Source organism: Anas acuta, chromosome 21 (genome assembly GCF_963932015.1).
Source record: "Anas acuta chromosome 21, bAnaAcu1.1, whole genome shotgun sequence".
NCBI classification, from domain to species: domain Eukaryota; kingdom Metazoa; phylum Chordata; class Aves; order Anseriformes; family Anatidae; genus Anas; species Anas acuta.
Window position 1 is genome coordinate 6,196,165 of NC_088999.1, and position 20,575 is coordinate 6,216,739.

The 20,575-nt window shown below is 46.3% G+C and overlaps 1 protein-coding gene across 1 annotated transcript in view; it reads right to left on the minus strand.

The window, feature by feature from the left end:
* Positions 1–17,356, minus strand: part of AGO3 (argonaute RISC catalytic component 3) — a 38,114-nt gene extending 20,758 nt beyond the window's left edge. Inside the window, exons 1-6 of the mRNA XM_068657539.1 lie at positions 17,149–17,356; positions 10,759–10,930; positions 6,296–6,416; positions 5,153–5,361; positions 3,914–4,050; positions 1,389–1,523 (exon numbers count right to left, since the gene is read on the minus strand). Coding sequence (XP_068513640.1) covers positions 1,389–1,523; positions 3,914–4,050; positions 5,153–5,361; positions 6,296–6,416; positions 10,759–10,930; positions 17,149–17,167 — 793 coding nt within the window. The 5' untranslated portion in view covers positions 17,168–17,356. The remainder of the gene's footprint in view (positions 1–1,388; positions 1,524–3,913; positions 4,051–5,152; positions 5,362–6,295; positions 6,417–10,758; positions 10,931–17,148) is intronic.
* Between the last annotated feature and the right edge of the window lie 3,219 nt (positions 17,357–20,575).

Sequence of the window (20,575 nt, forward strand, 5' to 3'; positions counted from 1 at the left end):
CGTCTTGTCAAGGCTCATGTGGATTGTGGACCAGACTGAATACCCCAGATCAAATCAGGCTCCTTAGTCCCATACAGGAGATACCACGACCACTTTACTCGTACGCAGACATCCCAGAGAAGCTTTAACTGTGCTTCACTGATTCCTGACAGCACTAATTGCAACATTAACATCAGTATTACTTAGAGAATGGCATCATCAAAAAAAAATAAGCTACCATTGACCCGATATAGCATGAAAAGAAAATACAAAAGATGAGCCATGAAGCACTTTGAATACACCAATATCTGGAACCCGTTCAGGGCTTTGTCATTAATCTGCTGTGACACCACAGAAGACACTGCCCTCCCTCGGAGCTGCTCACGGAGACTGCAAATTCTTTAACGCAGGGTTTGTTTCACTATACATAATCACATCTTGGCTGGAGTTTCCTGATATTGCAGCAATAAAAATAAATATTGACAGCAAAGGTAACCTTTTAATATTTTCTGACTATGGTGACAGAGCGTCTGAGGCATGAGAAGAGGCAGCTTCTCATCTTCCAGTTATTGGCCTTCCAGAATGAAGACAGACAAATGTAAAAAGGAAGCACATTAGGACTACTAGAAATATTTCCCTAAGGGTGGCTTTTTTGTTTTTCCCAGCTAATGACTATTCCACGAGCGCATCAGTTTGTGACTGTAGTTCAGATTTATTATTTGCTGGCCAGTATTTCAATAGAGTCCAGTCTTGCATCAGGTAAAACAAGCATTTCAGAGCAGAGCTTTGAAGAGCTGAACTCTTTCAAAGCTTCTCTCTCTGCAAATTACGCTGGAATGAAAGGATATGGGAAAACACAAAGCAAAGTAGCATGTATGGAGTGCAACTGCTCTAACCAGTGGCTTATGCAATTCTCTGGAATGGAATTTGGCCTTCAGCTGCAAGTTATCAAGTGGTACTTATTTTTCCATAAGGCAATCAGTTATTAGAAGAAGTAGTCACCGCAATGGCATACTCTCCAAGAATCAATGATGTTAGCTTTGAAATCAATGTTCATTTTACCTCAGCATTTAAACAGCGGGAGACCTACAGCACAATACCACTACGGCCTCGATGACCCCTGCCTCTAAAAGGTTAGCCAGCCAGCAGGCAACAGCCACTTACCTCTAACCAGGCAATAAACAACACGCTTGCCCTTTCCCTCTTTAAGCCAGTGGGAACATCTCTCATTTTTCATTTCTGCAGAGCCACATTGTCTCGTTCAGGACTAGAACTACAGACACGTACTGCAGTTCTCCTAGCAGCCCCACGGCCCTTCTGATGAATGCTAACTAGAAGGTTTCCAGTTAGAGCAAATTCTTGGAATTAGCTCGAGTTACCTGGGACAGGACAGTTACGTTTCTACTCACCCTTTATCTCTTTGGTGAATTTTACCCGATGAGAATCAGTCAGAGGTCTTGGTTGTTCATCAATATTATGAATGTCAAGAACTTCACACATAAACTGAATTACAGGTTGTGCTTTGTAGAAGGCAGTGGCAGAAACTAAAAGGAACAAAATATCACGTGTAAAAAAGGCAAGTCAGAATGCTGTCAAGCAGTAGATAAATGAAAGCTTTTAAAGATTCCAATTAATCCCCAACAAGATGTTGAACAGCACTCCCTTTCAAAACAGATTAGCAAGGTTTGCACTAAACACACAAACAGAACCCACAGTGACACGTCACTCACCAGCATCGTCATCCTACCACTACTTTGCATTTCTGGGTTTTGGAAGGGTTTTTCCCCAGGTAACATTTATTTCTAGAGAGCTGTAATGTCCCAAAGAGACACTCTTGGTCAACTCTGTATCGAGCTACAAGCAATATGCGACATGATTTTGTCAATATGAGATCTGCTCAATTACTTGAGTATTTGCTAGCTACACAAGCACAATTTTTAAGTACATGAATTATGTGAGTGTAGTGCTTAGTGAAACCCTTGATCTCCCAGTATCTCCCACCCTCCCTGCATACTAACGCCCCAGTCACACTAAGTGACAACATCCTGTATTTAAGCAGGACAGCTGACTCATTCCACAGAAGGAAGACCACAAAAAAAATGTGCCTAGCAAAGTTATAAGCACCTGAAACTCCACCTTTTAGCAAGAAATGCAAGGTAGCACCAGGCTGTGGCTCTGATATAAGATAATCCATACGTTTCAAACTTCAAATAGCAACAAGAGATGTGAAATAGTAGACAAGCACTTTCATTTTCCCCGATGTCATGTACCCAAACTGCCACATCTCCGTGCTGATACAACCAAACATTCTCCAGACGTGTGTCACTGCAGCAGGCTGCCAGCTTCGCATGACGCACGCCGGCCACCACCTCCGGATGCCGACTACTGAATGAACACAAATAGCTTACACCCCCAGCGGCTGGCAGCGCGCCGGTCGTCTCCCATAGCAGCAAAAGCGATACAGAGAGAGAGGAACGGATTTTGCAACGAACCTTGCATGAAGTTAAACAATAGAAAAAAAACATACAATGGGATTTGAAGGTAATCCTGCCAGCCTAAACCACAACGTAAGGTGATCAGCCTATAAACTGTGGCTTAAAGACAAAGTTATTGAGTGCCTCACTCCCAGAAGGGATTGAAAAAGTTCTACTGCAGGAATAACTACGATGCTATTTAACATTGACAGGAATAACTCCCTTCACAGAAGGTAATGGCGCAGTGCATCATAAATTGGTACAAATTAATACTCTTGCCCTCCTTGACATGTAGTTATCTCAATACCTTGCACACAGATACTAGGATTGGATATTTCTCAGACTGGAAATATTTTTACATTCCTTTTTCAAAGAATAATTAAGTCATACCTGCTCTTTGAATGGTAATTTTAAACGAGCAAACCCATCTGAAGTCAAATGAGTATCATCCACAGTTCAGGCAAACCACAGCAGTGGACATGCACATTTTTGTTCTGAAAGCTCAGTAATACGGGACATTTTCATTAGGCTTTAAGACAGACCCTACACGCAACCTGACTTGGAGTGTTTAACAAAGTTCAAGAAGTCAGGCTATTTACATTGGTTTTAGGAAGCATTTCAAACAGGCAGTGAGAACAGAACGTGAATTACTGTACTGAAACTTTTCGGCAGCACCTGCACCTCAAACCCTGACATTTTGCAATAGGGGTTTTAGCCACCAGGCAGCCTCCGAGTGCCTACAGGCACAAGGAGTCTGGCACATGCACTGGCCGATCTCAAGTACATTCAATAAAGTGTTGCAAAGCAGACCTGATTTAGCATAAGAAAGCCCACCTTAATTAGCCCCATTTACATAGGTATTTGTGATACACTTTGCAGTTTCCTTGTAAGCACTGAACACCACCTACTGTGGACAGCCGCACAAAGACTCTTACGCAATTTGTCTAACTGTGGATGCAGCAACACAGGAATATGAAAACAAGCTATGCTAGGCCTTTCAAGCCAAAGTATGCATGCATACACTTCATTATTACAATCTCACTGGACTGTTGTCATTACAACTTCTGCAATAGATTGCCTTTCCAGTTTACGTTCCATTTTATAAGGATATTACAAACACTCCATCTTTAAACCTAGCCACAAGACTCATGTATTTTTCAGATGAAAATCCCTCGCACACAAAGAGATTAAAGGTTGGAAGTTTGCTTATTCTGGTACAAATTCTAGCAAAATACCCCCAAGCTATTTTAACTCTTCTTTACAAAAAAGGCAAGAAATTAGTGCAGATGGCTCCAGGTTACTTTATCCTTCTGTACAGAAGGCAGAAGTTAATCTACTACCTAAGTTTTAGGTATCATAAACACAAGCACGTGACAGTAAACAGACTGAATTTCAAGGTCATTTGTATTCTTAGAGGCAAGAATTATGATCTTTATTCTCCACTCCGAAGCCCAACTCACCATCAATATTGAGCATCATCTTCCACATGGCAGGCCGAACAGACTGATGGAATCCAAACCAGACCTCCCTGCCGCCACCCAAGGGGTGATCGTAGCCTTCCGGAGCTGAGAAAAAGGAGCGGCCCACAGGGGTATACCTAGCCAAAAAAGATGACCACACATTTATGCTATCACTTTCCCAATATAAGATAAAAAGCTTTGTCTTAAGAGATCATAACACACGGCATTATCATTTTTTTGGCATTTTGTGCACTGGGATCAGTGTCAAGGTTAAACAATACTCTGAATGCTGGTGTTTCCATTGCAGTGTTTGTAAATTTAGACAAAATGTCTACTAGTTTTTGCAAACAAATCAACTTCTCCCTTCTGATCTTCCACTTTATTAAGCGTAACTTCCATCACAGCACAGATTCTGTACAACAGCACTGTCTATACTGGACTGACCTTCAAACATCATTTTGCATGTTTTATTAGTGAATGTTTTATTACACCTCTGTGTTCATTGCATTAAAACTGCAGTGGTAACAAAGAACTAGAGAAACTAATGCTTTTTGACTAGAAAAGTTCACAAACCTCCATGCTTCCTCACATTTTAAAGGTACAGGCATTAGTACAGACACAAGTCTTTCACATTTCCTTAGGATCTGGGTAGCTGAAGAAGACTGGCTTCCACAAAACCACAGATCATTTCTAAGGGTCAGTGACACCCAATGAAAAACACCAGGGAAAGGCAGAGCCAGCAATCAAAAAGGAAATTCCAAGGCCCAAGTAAGGCAAAAATTGATAGGACCTTCTCTAATATTTCAGGGTTCTGAGATATTAACAACAGACATGGGTAAGCCAGGATCTAGTCTCAATGATGTATTTAAAGCATGAGAACCATGCACCATTGATGCGTATATCAATGAACTAGACTCATGCTTTTAGATAGTCACCAGGTACAAAATATTTGGCTCATTTTGAACAGAAAATGTGAAAGCAGCGCTCTAGCATACTGCAAACTCTCCGTCTTTCAATTAATACCTAATATAAGCATCTCCTGTTTCTTGAGCTTTCCAAACAAAAACATCACCTGCTCTGGAGTTTAAACGTCTACAAAAATACATGCTTCTACTAATCAGGTGTGCTGCATGAGGGAATGATCATTTTTTTCTTTTCACCTGTGAAAAAACAGGGATGAAGGTCTCCCAAGGGGGATACTTCAGGTAAAGACAGACTGCAGGAAGACAGTGAACCTACTTCATGGAGGGTAGGTGTCGTAGCACCACATCGACAGCATGAACAGGGTTAGTGCTGATAGGTTTGTCTAGTTCCAGAGGCTCAGGCAAGGTTCTTCCTGTCAAAACTTCATGCAGCAAGTGCCAGCTCACCCGAGAAACAAACTTTATTGACACTTTGAAGGGACGATCTTTTCCACCTTCTCCTGGTAATGTCACATCCAAATCCACCTGGGTGGTTGAGGGGAAAAAAAAAGTAGTTTAATTTTTGAGTTTGCTAGGATGCGTTTGTCACCTCTAACACCTGAAATCAGAGGCAGTATTGGAGCAGGAATATCTACTTTGTATTTATTGAACTGGAAAGCTGGGAAAGGAGGATCTACTTCATAAGTATCAGTGCCTCAAAGCTCCCTATTAATCTGTTAGATACCTATAGTAAAATACACCTAGATAAGAGCTGGACTGCAAGATTTATCCAGAAGTTATGTCTGACAGCTTAAATGCAGTTACTAACACTACATATGCACCAAACATCCTTAAGACGCAATAAATTTTGGATGTAGAAGTTTTGACTGAAACTAAACACTTCATTATTTGCTGTCCCTGCAAAAGGACAGATCTCAGGATCTGCTTTTAACAACACACACCAAGATTTGTTTGATTGATGGACAGGTATTCTCACTCCTTCCCATAAATAGGCCAGATACTCAAAAACTGAGCTAATTAGGACATAGCACATTTGATGAAGTACATAATTCAATGCACAACATAAAGGGAACTGTAGATGTGGTTCGTGGAACTGTCATCTTGAATTAGAAAACTCTTCATTCCTAAGAAACTGCAGTTTAATTTATTAATAGTACTTCATTGTAAGCTTCATTACAGTCTGTAAAACTCTAATAGATTATGCTGTAGAGAGAGATGACTAAATTCTAGGGGAGGTTCTGAATGCAACTACGACATGCTATATGTGTAATATATTTATGTAATATGTATGTAACGCATTTACATATATTAGAATTTACAGAAAATACATTAAAAGGGCTATTTCAACACAGATACCTCACGATACTTTCTGAATACAGTAATATTAGAAGTTGGGCTTGTTTCTTTTGCTTTTCTAAGCAGCTGTTAAAGTACCAGTGTTTTTTTCCAGTTGTCTTACCCCAGTAGTGGCCACAGGAAGCGGATTGGCTGTATAAAGGCTTCTTTTCCCATCATAAACTGGTCTACGGTCCCCAAATATTGTCACTTTAAAATGCTGCACCATTGAGTCCACCACCTCCCTAGAAAAGTTGATATTTACATTGAAAATGTTTCCAGAGAAGTTTCATGCTGGAACTGGCTCCCACACACGCTGTGTTTTGCTGAGGCAGTTTCAATAAACACACCGCTCGAGGCGATTATACAACACCCACCGATATTCCCCCAAAGCGCTTCGCACGCTGCAGCTACGGTAACAGAAAAATGCTACAAAATCAAATCGCAATCAGTGCAAATGCTCAAGTACCAGCAAATAATTTTGCTGAAATCACTGCAGAAAGTACCAGAAATGGCTGAGGCCTTTCCATAGCCTTTATATACAAAGCAAGGATGCAATTCCCTCGGAAGAAACCCACAAGCTATTATGAAAACCCAGCGCAGAGCAATGCCAGCCCACGGAAGCCATACAAATACCTTGCACCCTGTGCCCAGTAACACACATCTGCTCCTCAACCGATAAGTTTTGAATCCTGCCTACTTTTTATATAGAGATGAGGTGGCCTAATGAAAGTCTTACCTTTGTCATCAACAATCTAAGATTTTACAATAAAATCAAGTAAAGATCAACTTTGCATAGTTAGGTTCTCCGAACTTTACTGTGAGTTGATGGCAATAAGAAAATAGGAACCCGTTGTAAAGAGACACAAACACTGACCTTACACTTGAAAAAAACACTGAGTTTTCATCTCATGTTAAAGAAGTCTTCTCGACACAAGCAGTAGATACATCAGGTGCAAAGAGGCTTTCGCAATACCTCTGACTGAACCTTGCCTTCACGTTTTGAGCTCTTAGGGAATTCTTTGTTTCAGCAGTACTGCAAACTGTCTTGATGTCTCATAATTCCCTTATTCCACAGAAGTTAAACACTTTCCTTCTTAAGCATGCACATAACTAGCATGTTTGTAATGCAGAATCTTACTCATACCATTTCCTGACCCAGCAATATTAGCCTAAAGCACTCAGACACCAAACACCAGCTTCCTCTTCGAGCAGGGTGCGAGCAGCACTTTCACCTCTCAGCTGGGACTTGGAGAGGGCGAAGAGAAATTCACTCAAGTCTCAACATCCAAATCCTTCCACTGGCAAAAAGCAGAGCATACTAAAGCTGCTTTAATGTGTCTGCTTAGTACTCGGTTGTGCTCTGACACAGGTCCTTGTGTCCCCCAAATCCCCAGATGCTCTGGCACCCCGCTCCCTTATGCCCGGTGCTATGTGTGCAGCAGCAGCTCCATCACACAACCCATGATAAACGCAGATGGATGCACATTAGGGACCAGGAACGGAGCAGGATGGACAGGGAAGAGGCTCTGGGAACCAAAACTCATGCCAGAGCCATCTCCTGCTCTCACACAGACTGACAGCTTCAAGGCAAGGCGTTGCTGCCTTCCGCTTTCCACTTTACGACACAGCGGAAACAGTGGTGAAGAACATCACTGCCAAGGAAAGGGAAAAGGAAACGAGAGAAACTCGAGTTTTTAAAGCCTCCACACAAGTTAAAGCTAGCAAAGGTGCAGGTGACTTTTAAAAGCAGCAGCCGTTCAGCAAAACCTTCAAAAATTAGACTTAAAAACCTGATTTATTCCCAATCCAAGCAGCCAAGACATCAGTCAGAAACTATTTCAGGAGCTGAGCCTATGGAAACCCACTGACTTCTCAGCAGTAATTGTCACAGCATGGAGAGAAAGGGAAAAATGTATTTCTAAGAAATTTCTTCAAAGGATGTATAGTCCAGCACGCTGATTTCAATTTAGACTAACAAAAGCCATTCTTCTCTGCATAACCCACAGCTCTCTCTGAGGCACTTACTCTGCACATACCATGTTCTTTTACTGGGCTCATTTATCCAAGCTCTTGCAGCTCTTAACTAACATCTCCTACATTGTTACTTGCATTAAAGTTGGTAAAGCAGGAATAGTTTTAACTAACCCATTTTATGGTTCCCTAGTTTGGGGAAAAAATAAAACAATATGCATGGAAAACTTACCCTCAGCTTTCAGATTTTAAACTACAGATTATATTAGGAGTCATATTTTACATGTTTGCTATCACATTAAGACAAATTGAGTCTGTCATTTGTAAACGTGACTATTAAATCAATTTGTTAGGTTGCCTGTGTTCAGTTGGCCTTCTTAGCTAACCTTGACAAAAGCCAGAAAACTGCTTTGCCAGTTGGTAACAGGAATAAGGAACAGCAAGGCAGACTAGAAATAGAAAGAAATAGAATAGAAAGTTGATGGGACAAAGTTACACGTGCATCTGAGCTACACCTATACTTCAACAAATTAAATTTATGAATGAGAACCTGATCCAAAAAGCACTGAGAATCATTTCCAACCTGTAAACAGCACTTCTGAGAAACAACAAACACTCGCTAGCCTACAAAAGTCAGGAGCAACATAGACAGATAATGTGAGACCAAGGGTATGCAAAGGTGTATCAGCTACAAACAGCCTTCAGGAAATCATTGTTAGTATGCAAAAATATCTACAATTTCACACTGAACTACTTTACAAAATAAATACTTTTGCCTCTCTCCACAAAAGCTGAAAATTTCAGAAGGCACAGCATTTATCTAGAGCATAACCAACTAGGACAAGCTTTGATAAACAGATTTAATTCTGGAGGCAAGCTTGAAATTACCCTCCAAGCAGGACCATGAAAGGGAAATATTTAATTTTTTAAAAATAAAAAATCAAGCCCAGTTGCTATCTTAAAACAACTTCTTTCAAATTCACTATTTTCAGACATCTGTAGTTTTTTTTCCCCACTTTTAATGAAAAAAACTTACTACACAGAGAATCAGAGACCTCAACTGCATGAGTGATCAGAGTTCCGATAGCTTTGATTTAAAGCTTCCTTTAGTCTATTTTAATCCCACATTTCCATGCAAAAAAAGACTTTTTAGTCAATAGATTTAAATGAAATGGCATTTATCTGAAAGTCATGCAAACCAGTAAGTCAGTTTAGAGCAGTTTATATTCTCTTTGTATTCCTATGCCCGTGGTTTCACAAGCACCCTTCATTCAACAATACAGAAACTTTTCATAACAGTGAGATTATATTAAATATTAATTCACACAGGACTATTATACCCCAATTTTAGCAATTTATTAGTTTTCTTTTAATTCTTATTTGATGTAGGCATTTACATAGCCTTCATAACTGCAGTTTTCAACTAGCAGGGGGAAAAATCACCAGCCAGAATCAGACACTAGCAACAGATTGTTGTTAAAAGGCAAAATCCAGGGTTTCACAGATGAAAGAAGAAAAGATTGCTTTTCAGCTGTGCTAAACTTTCTAACTGATGAAATGGATTTCACAAGAGACTAAGAAGTAACTCCTCCTACAACATTATTCAATGTAGAGGAGAAATACAGGAGATACAAAGGGTAGTGATCTTTAAAAAAATATAGCTACAATATCAGACTTTCGATTTAAAGCACTTTCCAAAGGGGCTTCTTTGGCTATCAAAGTTTATAAAGTTTAGGACAAAATATACCAAGACCACATATAAAAAGCTATACAAGCAATCTGATAAGGCTGAAGAATCAAGAACCTAAAATGGACAATTTGTTGGATCACCAAATGAGTGGGGATCAGAGCACGGAAATGTTCTCCCATCTAACCAGCAATCTAGCAATACAGAGAGTAGAAAGGGACTTAATCAACCCAGCAGCCATGAAAACAAGATGAGGTACAACGACCTGGACAAAATGCTCTAACAGAGAGAACACACGTGGAGCTCAAACCAAGCCTGATCATTTCAAAAACACAATGCTGGTTCCATGAAATAGCTATGACAAGGACAAAACTAGTTTGTTTGCAGCACTTTCATACCACTGCTCCTAACAGAAGCTTTCCTGTCTCCTCCCACACCTACAGAGGTGGCTTTCAGACACTGGCTTCCTATCCCATACAAATTAAGCTTGGGAATTAACCAGTGCTGCAGTGCACCTCTGTATCAACCGAGGACAAAAATGCCCACAGGAGCAGATACCTGCTACTGGAAATGATTTAGGAGCCAGTATTTCTACTAAAAAGAGTCACAGCCTATAGTTACACCGTATTTCTGATGCCCTGAGGAATAGAGGTTGCCATCAAACCAGTCACAAAGTACCACGACCACTACCTGCAGGCCCACTTTATAGCACACGGCCCAACTGGAAGAACTTGGAGCAGGTTCTGCACCCACCTCACAGAGAGCTGTGGGAACTTGCACGTAGCCTAGCAGAACACAACAACTCTCAGCTGCTCTATAGATGCAGTCTGTGTAGTTTAAAAAGTCTGAGCATTTACTCCAGTAGGTCCCTCTGCTTAAAAACGTCAGCGCAAGAATAGTTTAGGAGACAAATTTCACCTTCTTACCTGTTCACCCTCCGAGGACACTTATCTGGTTTGATGTCCACCTCATAGAGGTAGACATCAATCTTTGGGATTTCAACTTGGAAGCAGTTGGCCAGCAGTTTAATGGGTTTGCCCATGGTGCCATAGCCAGGACGTCTGGGCACCATGAGCAGGGGCTGTGCCCCGACGGGTCCTGCAAAAGAGAAAAACGACAGATGAGGAGACAGGCATGAGAAAAAGCTGTGTTGCAGAGGTACCACCTGCTCACATTTTGGCAGTTTAAAGATATAGAAGGCTCCCTGCATTGACAGGTACTAGTCTCCCATCGAGACTTACTAACAAACTTTCTTTTTCAGTTTTAATTCCCTGAACCAACTCATGCAAGGCCAGGCAGGCATCAGGGCCGTCACGTTTGAAGAAGGGGAGATGAGCTTTATCAGACAGCACAAAAACACCAAGTTCCAAGCTAATGAGTGTCCTGTTTCCCTCCCTCCCCTCCACTCACCACTGGATTGCTTTCTTACTGATCAGTTTTAGCGGATGTGATTAGCATGAGTAAGATCAGGAAACGTCCTAAACCGACAAAAAATGTGTGCTTTTCCTCCTAACACTATTATTGGGGAAAGCCAGCCTGGCATTAAACCACCAGTTTTCAGGTGCTTTTTCTGAACACCCGAGAAATGGCAAAGCTGCAGCTCTGTATCTGCTGCTTGTGACAAACTTTTACTTTCACTGTGAGCATAGCTTGAGATGTTATTCTTGGACTGTGCTGGCTGAAAACGGACAAAGAACAAAACCAATACCTCCTGTACAACCCCACTGATAAATTTGGTCAGCCAGAAGGGGAAAGACTCCCATTAAGATGCTAGAACCGTAAAACCCTTCCTCAATTAGGCTTCAGAAACGAACACCCACGGCTGCTCAGAGAAACCATCAAAATCCGGATTAAGAGAGGTGCATTTCAAGAGTTATCTACAGGCACCTAGCTGGTAACGTGTTACATCTCACCCGTTACCCATTCCACTTATTTTGTGCTATTTCGACAGGAATCCTCAGCTCCAGAGCCCGGTTACTCACAGCTTACACAACCCAGAGCAGTAGTAAACACGGTCTGCATTCAGCAATCTCTGCCGGTATCGCCCCTTCAAAACACCTCTTTCCATTCAGGAAACAACAAAAACAACACGCTTTGTAGTCCAAGTAGCTTCGAGTTTTCAAATTACTCATCACACAAATGTCATGATTTACTGAGCATTCGACCAAATCAGTCAAAAGTTCTCCCCTCCACTCCCACTCAGTGACGCAGGCAGCAATTCCTGCCCACTCGTTTTCATAGAAGAGTTGAAATGTCAAGCGCTGGTAAAAACATCTTATTTGTCTTTTGATTAATCTCCCCCCATTCCTGGAAAAAGCTGCGCTATCTTGAGGCTGCCTACCGAGAAGAGGTGAGCATCAAAGCCGAGTTCCCCCGTAACATTTGTCTGGCTCTACCCAGAAACCTACCCAAAAATTCTGGGCGGGTTGGCGTCGAGCCCTAAGCTGAAACAAAAACACAAAACAAGAGGCATCGCTTAAAACACCCTCACACTCCATGCTTATGCCAAACTTGTTCCAGGCATCTGTTCTCTTAAACTTTTCCTTCGTTTTGGTACGAGGACACGAGTAGAGGCAGCGCCACAATCTACTCCTGGAATGTTTTTGGTATACAAGCATATGTGAAGAGTTACTACGAGACATCAGAGTGACACAAACGGCTCCATCTCTGGTTTTATTACTACGAGATCATGCACGCCGTGGTTTATAACCATAGGAAACGCGAGGACAACTGCTGAAATGTAGATAAGGTTAAAAAGGGTGCACAGAGGAATGGTTGTGGCCCAGGGGAATCGAATCAAGGGGGTGATAAATAAATGGTGTGGGTCTACGTGCCATTTGTGAATCGTTTTGAGGCATTTGGCTGATTTTGTCATCAATTCTGTGTGGTGCGAGGGCTCCCTTGGGAAAGACAAATGCTCGTGGCATGAGCATCCTCAATGCTGGAAGAGCCTGCCGAGATCCATCCCCCACCAATGTTAATTCATCAAAAAGCAAAAAATGGCTAAAACGGAGCAGGTATTATTCATGAAATACCGAGGAAAACAACTCACACCGATACTATTGCTCAGAGGGCTGAAGCCTTTAGACCAGGGCTCCTGCGTTGGACACAAACTGGGTCCAGGCAGAGGTGCCGGCACCTTGGAAGCGCTGACTCCAGCTGAAACCTCTGAAGTTTGTGGCTGTTGGGATTTGGATCTACAGCTTGGAAACTCCCTCTGAGATCAGACCACGTGCCAGACCAACGTGGAAGTACCCCGATGGCTCGGGCAGGATCTGAATCACGACAGTCTCTTCTGTAGAAATACAGATTTACTACAAAGACCCAAACCCGACGGCGCTTGCACAGCTCAGATCCTGTCTGGCTTGCACCCAAAACACAGTCTGAATCCAGCAACCAGACAGGGACCCAGGCACAACAACACCTGAACTGAAAGCACAGGCACTGAAACCTCCAAACTCTTTCAATAAAACCGTTTGGGGGAAAACCAAAGCTTTTGGAAGGCGAGGTGGTGTTAGGGCAGGAAGCACCCCCGATTTCCAGCAGGATGCTCGTTGAAAGTGCAGATCTCCTGACGTGATCCTCTCTGTGAGGAACAAAAATCAGCACCAAGCTTCCAGCAAGGAACTATCCCTTCTCCTACTGCGGGCTTCAGCATTAGGAAATTAAAAACTATGAACAGATGAGTACCGAATAGGTTTATTTGGGTATAAGTCAGTTCTAAATCTCTCATTGAATGGGTGAGTACCTGGTCTTACAAACCATGACAGGGGATTTAACAGGGAGCAGATGATTGAAACTCCAGCTCAGGAACACAAGGCAGACTTGTCTCACAGACCTCATCCCCTGGCTGGAGCCTGCACACTGCAGAAAGCTCTCTAAAGAGAGGGGAGGAAAAAAAAAAAAAAGCTCCCTTTCGGAGGGCCCCCAGCTTCCGCATGGCCTCAGAGGCCCAAGCTATGGAGCACCAGCGAGGAACGAGTTAATTCTAAATTAAAAAAGTAGATAGGGAAGATTACATTGAGATGTTGGTTTCAATAACCGGGCTCCTTCCTTACGCCAGAAATCCTGAATTGCCGTATTTCTGCAGCAGCAACCTCTCTGGGTGGCATTCCATTATTTATGAGTAATGCAATCCGCGTTTTCTAAGCATTCCCGCTCGCAATTTAGGCTCCTCTTTTTCCTTTTACCAGCCTCAGATAATAAGGCGTGTTAAAACCCATCAAAAGCCAACGTTTTGACGCCACTCACAGCGATAGCCGCGCGCGCCGACCTGTTCCACCACAGCACGGGTACAGGAGGCACAGCAAAGCGTCCTGGAAGCATTTACGAGATAACAAACGCTTAGAAACTCCTGCTAAAAAAAATAAATCTAAGGGAAGAGAGCATCTAGCTCCAAGAAGCTGCTCATCTGTGCTGCGTGGTCGCAGCCACGAGCTGGAGGAGGAGGGAGAGTGCCAGGACCCCACCAGCGCGGTGCCACCGCGTCCCGAAGGCGCTGGGGTTTTGTCTTCCCATTTTCCTATTTATTGGTTTGATTATTACAGTCCCTAACTTCAAAATTGCTATTACTGAGCAGGAGAAACACGCTGCCCACCTGCCTGCCACCTCAGGCTCAGGTTTGAGCCACCTGCAGTTCCTTTTCCCCGGTTTTCTGCCCGAATAATACTGGAGAGCAGCACGGCAGAGCTGGGGCACGCGGGACAGCGCCGGATTTCGAACCGTGCTACCACAAAATAAAAATACATTTTTACAGTCCCCGAGCAAAACTCCTTGAAACGTAAGGCTAAAATTACTCAACATCCCTTCGAAGTTTCGCATGCGAGCAGAATGAAAAGCAAGAAATGACTGACTAACCTCACCGTCTGCAGAAAAACGGTACAAAGGAAGGAGAAGCTGTGCCTGAAGAACACTAAGAACCAAGCCGGTTTGTCTCCAGGAATAACCCTTTAATTAAGAGGTGAATGCTTCCCGTGACAGTTGGGTTATACAACCCTTTCTAATGTAAAAGGAAAAGGGAAGAAAAAGTTCTCAAGATCTCTGATCACCTGGCAAGCCACCCCACTGCCTTGCAGCGCCTTGCTTCAACGCGCACCGGAGGTGTTGAGAAGCTCCCAAGCCTTAAAGTCCTGTTGGTTTTTTAATTTATCTGGGAAATGAGCTCCAGAAGTGCCCTGACACTTAAACCACCGAGGAAAAAGATTTGTGGAGCTTGTGCTCTGATTCCAACAGCTTCCCCTGCAATTCCTCAGAGGCGAGGCTCCTCTGTAACTCCCATTGCACGCGCTCTGCTCCGAGGAAGAGTAACTTTGCAAGGCACTTATGATTCATTCCCCTGCTCTCCTCTACTCCACCCACAAGCATGCAGCTTTTCACGGTCCTCCCAAGTCGCCAGGCTTCACGCAGCGAGAAAACACCCAGTTCTCAGAGCTGGGACTGCCCAAAGTTGGGAGAGGAAAGCCACCAGGAGATGGGAGACGTCCGCAGGGCTTCACTGGAAACGGAGCGGAGTCAGAAACCGGCAGATTTAACACAAAAGCTCTGAATTTTGGAGGAAGGAGTAACCAAGTGTGAGCGGGGAGGGAGGCAGGGCTCGAGTCCTCGGGCTCGTTATGCCACAGGGTGCTGGCGATGCCATGGCAGCAGGGGTGCAATGCACGCAGCTGCCTTGGGGAGGTTCACAACGCTCCTCTGCTGGAAGCGCGACGCCCGACGCCGAATCCAGCTCTCTCAGAGCTCTTTTCACTTCCCTTCACCTCTCCACAGCCAAGTTTATTACTGCTACTCCACCGTTTACTTGATTTCACCACAAACGGCACCCCGAGCAGCTGCAGCCGCAGCCTGCCCCTGCTGTAAGCCACTTTTAAGCATTATTTAGTCTGGAAGAGGCGACGCTTTCCAGATTTCCGAGGCTACGCTCATCACACAGACAGGAAGCTGCCCACAGCCCCGCTTATCTTACACCTCCCTTACTCCAGGAATACTCACAGCCCTGTGTTTTCCCCCTTTGTGTCTTATTTCCCCTCCACACACGGAGGAGAAGGACACAACATCTCAGTGCCCTCCTCCCCTAGAAGAGGGAACTTTAACCCCTCCGTGCTCAGTCACGCACGGTTTGTGTCCTCCGGGGTCTGGCGGCCAGGAGGTTCCCTCAGACCTTAACGAAGCACAAAACCTTTCCCTCATTATGGGGCAGACACGGAGAGAAACGTCCCTCGTGCTGAGCACAACGCTCAGCAGACCAGGCTCACCAGGAGGAGCTGCCTCATGGTTGTAGCACCTCGCTAAAACCCAGCACGTTGCAGCCTTCCAGCAGGGAAAGTCATCGGAAAGAAAAAACTGAGACATTTGTGCTGTACTCTGGCAAATCCCTATCCTGAGTCGAATGATACCCGGTTATCATTAAAGCTTGCTTAACGCACACAGATAATTAGCACAGCACCTGAATTCTGCCAACACCCCGCTCCTTCCCCAAGCCGTTCCGATCCATTCATGCGAGCTCGTTAAGCGACGATGCAGTTTAGATTTTAAGCTTTTTGGGGCCAAATCCATCCTTAATCCCAACCTCTGCCTAAACGCCAAAGCTCCCTACGCCGAAGGGATGAGCACACGGGTCCTGCTCAGGCAGCTTCAGCCCCACGCGGCTGCTGCCGTGCCCTTTGCCAGCCCAGCCCCGGGCTCGGGGAGCCGGAGGCTGCCGGTAACGCGAGGCAGAAATCCTCCAAGCACGTTTCGGAGCCGGTTGAGGCGCTGGCAGCAGGTGTTTTGGGTGTGTTTAGAGCATTTTGGGGATGCTCCATTGGGGGGGCTTTCCGTGGCAGAAGGCCCGGTGGCTGAGGGAGAGCTCCGGGATCCACTCTCACGTCCCAAAGCACCACAGCTCCTTGTGGGGAGCCTCCCGGTGCGGGGACCCTCGGGATTTTGGGGGTGCAACCACCGGGAGCGGCCTCAGCTCGGTGTGCCCGGTGACCCCCCCCCACCCCCCCATTCCCCGGTGCCACCCGAACCCAGCTCCCGGCACAGCACCGCGTTATGCAAGGCGGCCGCACTGCCGCGGGGCCGGCCCGTTACGAAACGCCCCAAAAACACCGGGGGGGGGACCGGGAGGGAGTCCCCAATGCCCCCCACACCGGGCCCGGTACCCCCCCACCGGGCCCAGCTCCCCCCCACGGGGCCCGGTACCCCCTCAGGGCCCCCCCGGGTACCCCGAAACCACCGGGGAGCTACGGAGGGGGGTCCCTATTACCTCCACACCGAGCCCGGTACCCCCCTACCGGGCCCGGTCCCCCCCCCCCTCAGGGCCCGGTGCCCCTCACCTGCGCTGCCGATTTCCATGCATGGAGCTGGGCGCAGCCGCTGGGGGCTGCGGGCTGGGGAGGCCCCGGGGCGATGCTGGGCGGCGGCGACGGTGACGGTAACAGCGGTAACGGCGGTGACCCGGCGGCGGTGGTGGCGGCGGTGGAGGCCCGGCCTCCCGTCCCGTGCCGTCCCCTCCCGGCCGAGGCCCACCCGCTCGGCGGAGGCCGCAGGCCGCGGCCCGGCCCCCCCCCGCCCCTCCCGGCCCGGCCCCGGCCCCGCCCCGCCGGAAGTTGCGTGGCCGCCCCCGCAGCCCCCCCCCCCCCCCCGGGCTGGCGCCTGGCGCCGCCGCCGCCGTTCGGCTCCGTTCGGCTCCGCTCGGCCCCCGCCGCCGGAAGTCCCGCCCCCAGCGCTCGGCTCCTTCCTGGCGCGGGGGGGGGGGGAACGCGGAAGTGGGGAGGAGGGGGCGGTTGCTAGGCAACGGCGGGGGGGCCCTGAGGGGGCCCTGAGGTGGCTCCGTCCCCGCTCGTTGTCCCCTCAGGCGGCTCCGTTTGTCCCCTCGTTGTCCCTCCTGCTCCCTGCGAGCCCCCCAGCAGCCGCTTGAGGGGTTCCAGTGCCTCAGGGGGTGCAGCCACGGTTCCTTTGGGCATAGAGGGGACAGGGACGGGGGTGCCACCAGCCCCCACCCTATAAACCCCCACCCTACAAACCTCGGTCCCCCACAGCTCATATGTACCTGCGGGGACCGTGCAGAGACCATGAGGCCAATAATTTCAACGTTTTTGGAGAGGTTCCTAGTGGTGGGCAAGGGGTAAGGGGCATAAAGCAAACCTCAGGAGGTTTCGTCAGCATCTGAGGGAGTTCGTTACGATTATGGTGACAGCGCTGGGGAAGGTTGCCCTGAGAGGAGCTGTGGGGTCTCCTTCTGTGGAGATATTCCAAACCCGCCTGGGTGCTGTCCTGTGTGACGTGCTCTGGGTGACCCTGCTTGAGCAGGGGGCTGGAGCAGCTGATCTCAGGAGGTCCCTTCCATCCTCAGCCGTGCTGTGATGCTGTTTCTCTTTAATCCTCGCTAAATGGATATTAAAGGACTGAGCCTCATCCTTCGTTACTCCCAGGAACGCCGCACGATGCAAGCGCTTCCCATGTACGGGACACAGCACAGCCTGCGCCAGAGCTCTGCAGACTCCAGCACTTTCCCTCCGCGCTGCCAGGGCAGCCACAGCAGCCGGGCTTCGTCCTCCGGGCTGAAAAAGCCAGGAATGCATGAAAGTGGCCTGGAAGGGGCCTAGAAGCTGCAGCAGTGCCCAAACACAGAGGATGAGGCACAAAAGTGCTCCGTAGACACAGTTAAAGGCATCTGCAGCCATCCCAGGAGCCTTTCACGCAGCCTCCTTTCTCAGGGAGTGACAGGTAAAGATGTCTTACAAACACACAGTCAAATGTCTAAAAACTAACACCTGATAACCACACGTTATCCCTCGACATCCCCATAACAACCAAAGGATTGACACCAGCCTTGTGTTTGTTTTTCCAGTTTGCAGAGGAGCGACCAGACTCTAAGTAGCTCGGGTTGAGGAGAATAAAGGCTCTGATTCACTAGATCTGCATGAATTCAGAGCGTACGTCTGCCCTCTCCTCGTTTTTTGGCAGTGTTTTTAACAATGTTTAGTACTGCTTTGTTGTAGGTTTGCTACACAAACTGTCACCAGAAGAAATGCAGAGGGTGAAACAAGCAAAACAATTGTGTGCGTGTGGCAAAGTGACTCAGACGTACCAGTTCCAGCGTGGGGTCAGGCCGTGGCACCCTCATCTCTATTTTCTCTTCCCCAAAATGCTTCTTTGATAAGAATCATACACGAATAAGAGGAGTGCAGTGAAGCTATCCAAGCATCTTTGAACCTGCAGCTTATTCTGGAGGAAGGATGTCAGCTTTCCTGCTGGTGAGGGGCATTTTCCAGCTACGCAGCTGCGGAGGTAGCAGCAGGGGAGCTGCACCGTCGGAGCAGCAGAGCAGAAGCTTGAGATTCAAGATCCGGGCTTCACATACATTATTAAGAACTGCTGTTCCAGGGACTGCTATCTAAATTAGTCTTAGAAGCGTAAATTTAGTTATCAGAGAAGTTACGTTGTAAAGATCCTAAAAAAACTGGAAATTAAAAGTAAGCTACTAGAATATTTCCTTAATTGTATTCCTGAGAGGGAAGGGGAAACGCGATCACCAAGATCAAGCAGATATACCCAAGGCAGACATCTCCACAGAACGTGGGTACCTCAGAGCCGTGCGAGCACTTCTGATGCTGCAGCTTAGGCCACTGTAACCAGAACCGAGGGCTGGGGCTCAGATGCCGACCTAACATTTGAAACCAAGGAGCCCGATCCATTTTCCAGGACTTCAGACGCAGCCTCACAAGGCACAATTTTCTGTTACACCTCTTTCTCACATACGGTCCCCCTGAAGCTGCAAAAGAAGATTTTTCTGATACATTTTTTTTTTTTTTTTAGTGATATAACATTAAAAGGAGCAGAAGGTGTGCAGAATCTATAGAGATGCTCAGTTCGGTGTTCTGCATGCTAACAGTTTAAGTAATTAGCTGAGTATCTGCATGCCATTAGCAACTCCCTCCTTAAAATCACTTAGCATTATTCAAAAATCCACACTTACAGCTCAACTGCTAAATAATTCAGTCTCTAAAGGTACGTCAATACGTGCTTGTAAGGTAGAGCCCAAACTAATGCACGGAATTCAGTGGATGGCCGACAGCCTCCAGTTTTGTACCCCAAGACAGACGCCTGAGCTATTGGTGTGGGTTTGCAGAGGACCGTGGAGTCTGCAAGGAACTCTAAAGCTGGGAAATGTAAAGTATTACAAGGTAGAGAAACACGGAGATCAAAGCTTAACCTCAATCCAAAAGGAGTCTGAAATTCATCCTTAAAGCATCTTGGAGCCAGTGGGCTTCTTATAACCCTCAGCAAGCCGTGCAGATTCACAGCAGACGGCCATTGGAAACGTCTGGCCACAACTCACTTAAACAGAAAAGGCTGAAAAAAGGCTGAAAAGGCTCTTCACAAGTGCAGGAGCTGGCTGCTCCACAAACCAAACTACCACAAAGTCTGCAAATAGCGGAAACACAATGTGTAAACGCGCACAGGAGTAGCGATAGCAGGGGGCCGTTGGAACGGGGAACAAAAGGTACAGGTGAAAATGTAAGCAGCCGTTTTAAATCAGGTTTTGGATTTGAGTCAAGACAGATCCAGAGGAAAGATTTGCTTTAACATTGCCCGTCTCAAAACCACTCAAGTCATGCTAAGGTAGCAAGGCCAGGCAGCTGGAGGGGCGGCGGCTTTTGATGTACGCTTGTGCCATTTAATAACCGAAGGAGCTCAAATTAAGTCAGTTCTCTGATATTTTAATGAAAAGTGGGACTGCCCGTCATATTCCAAGGA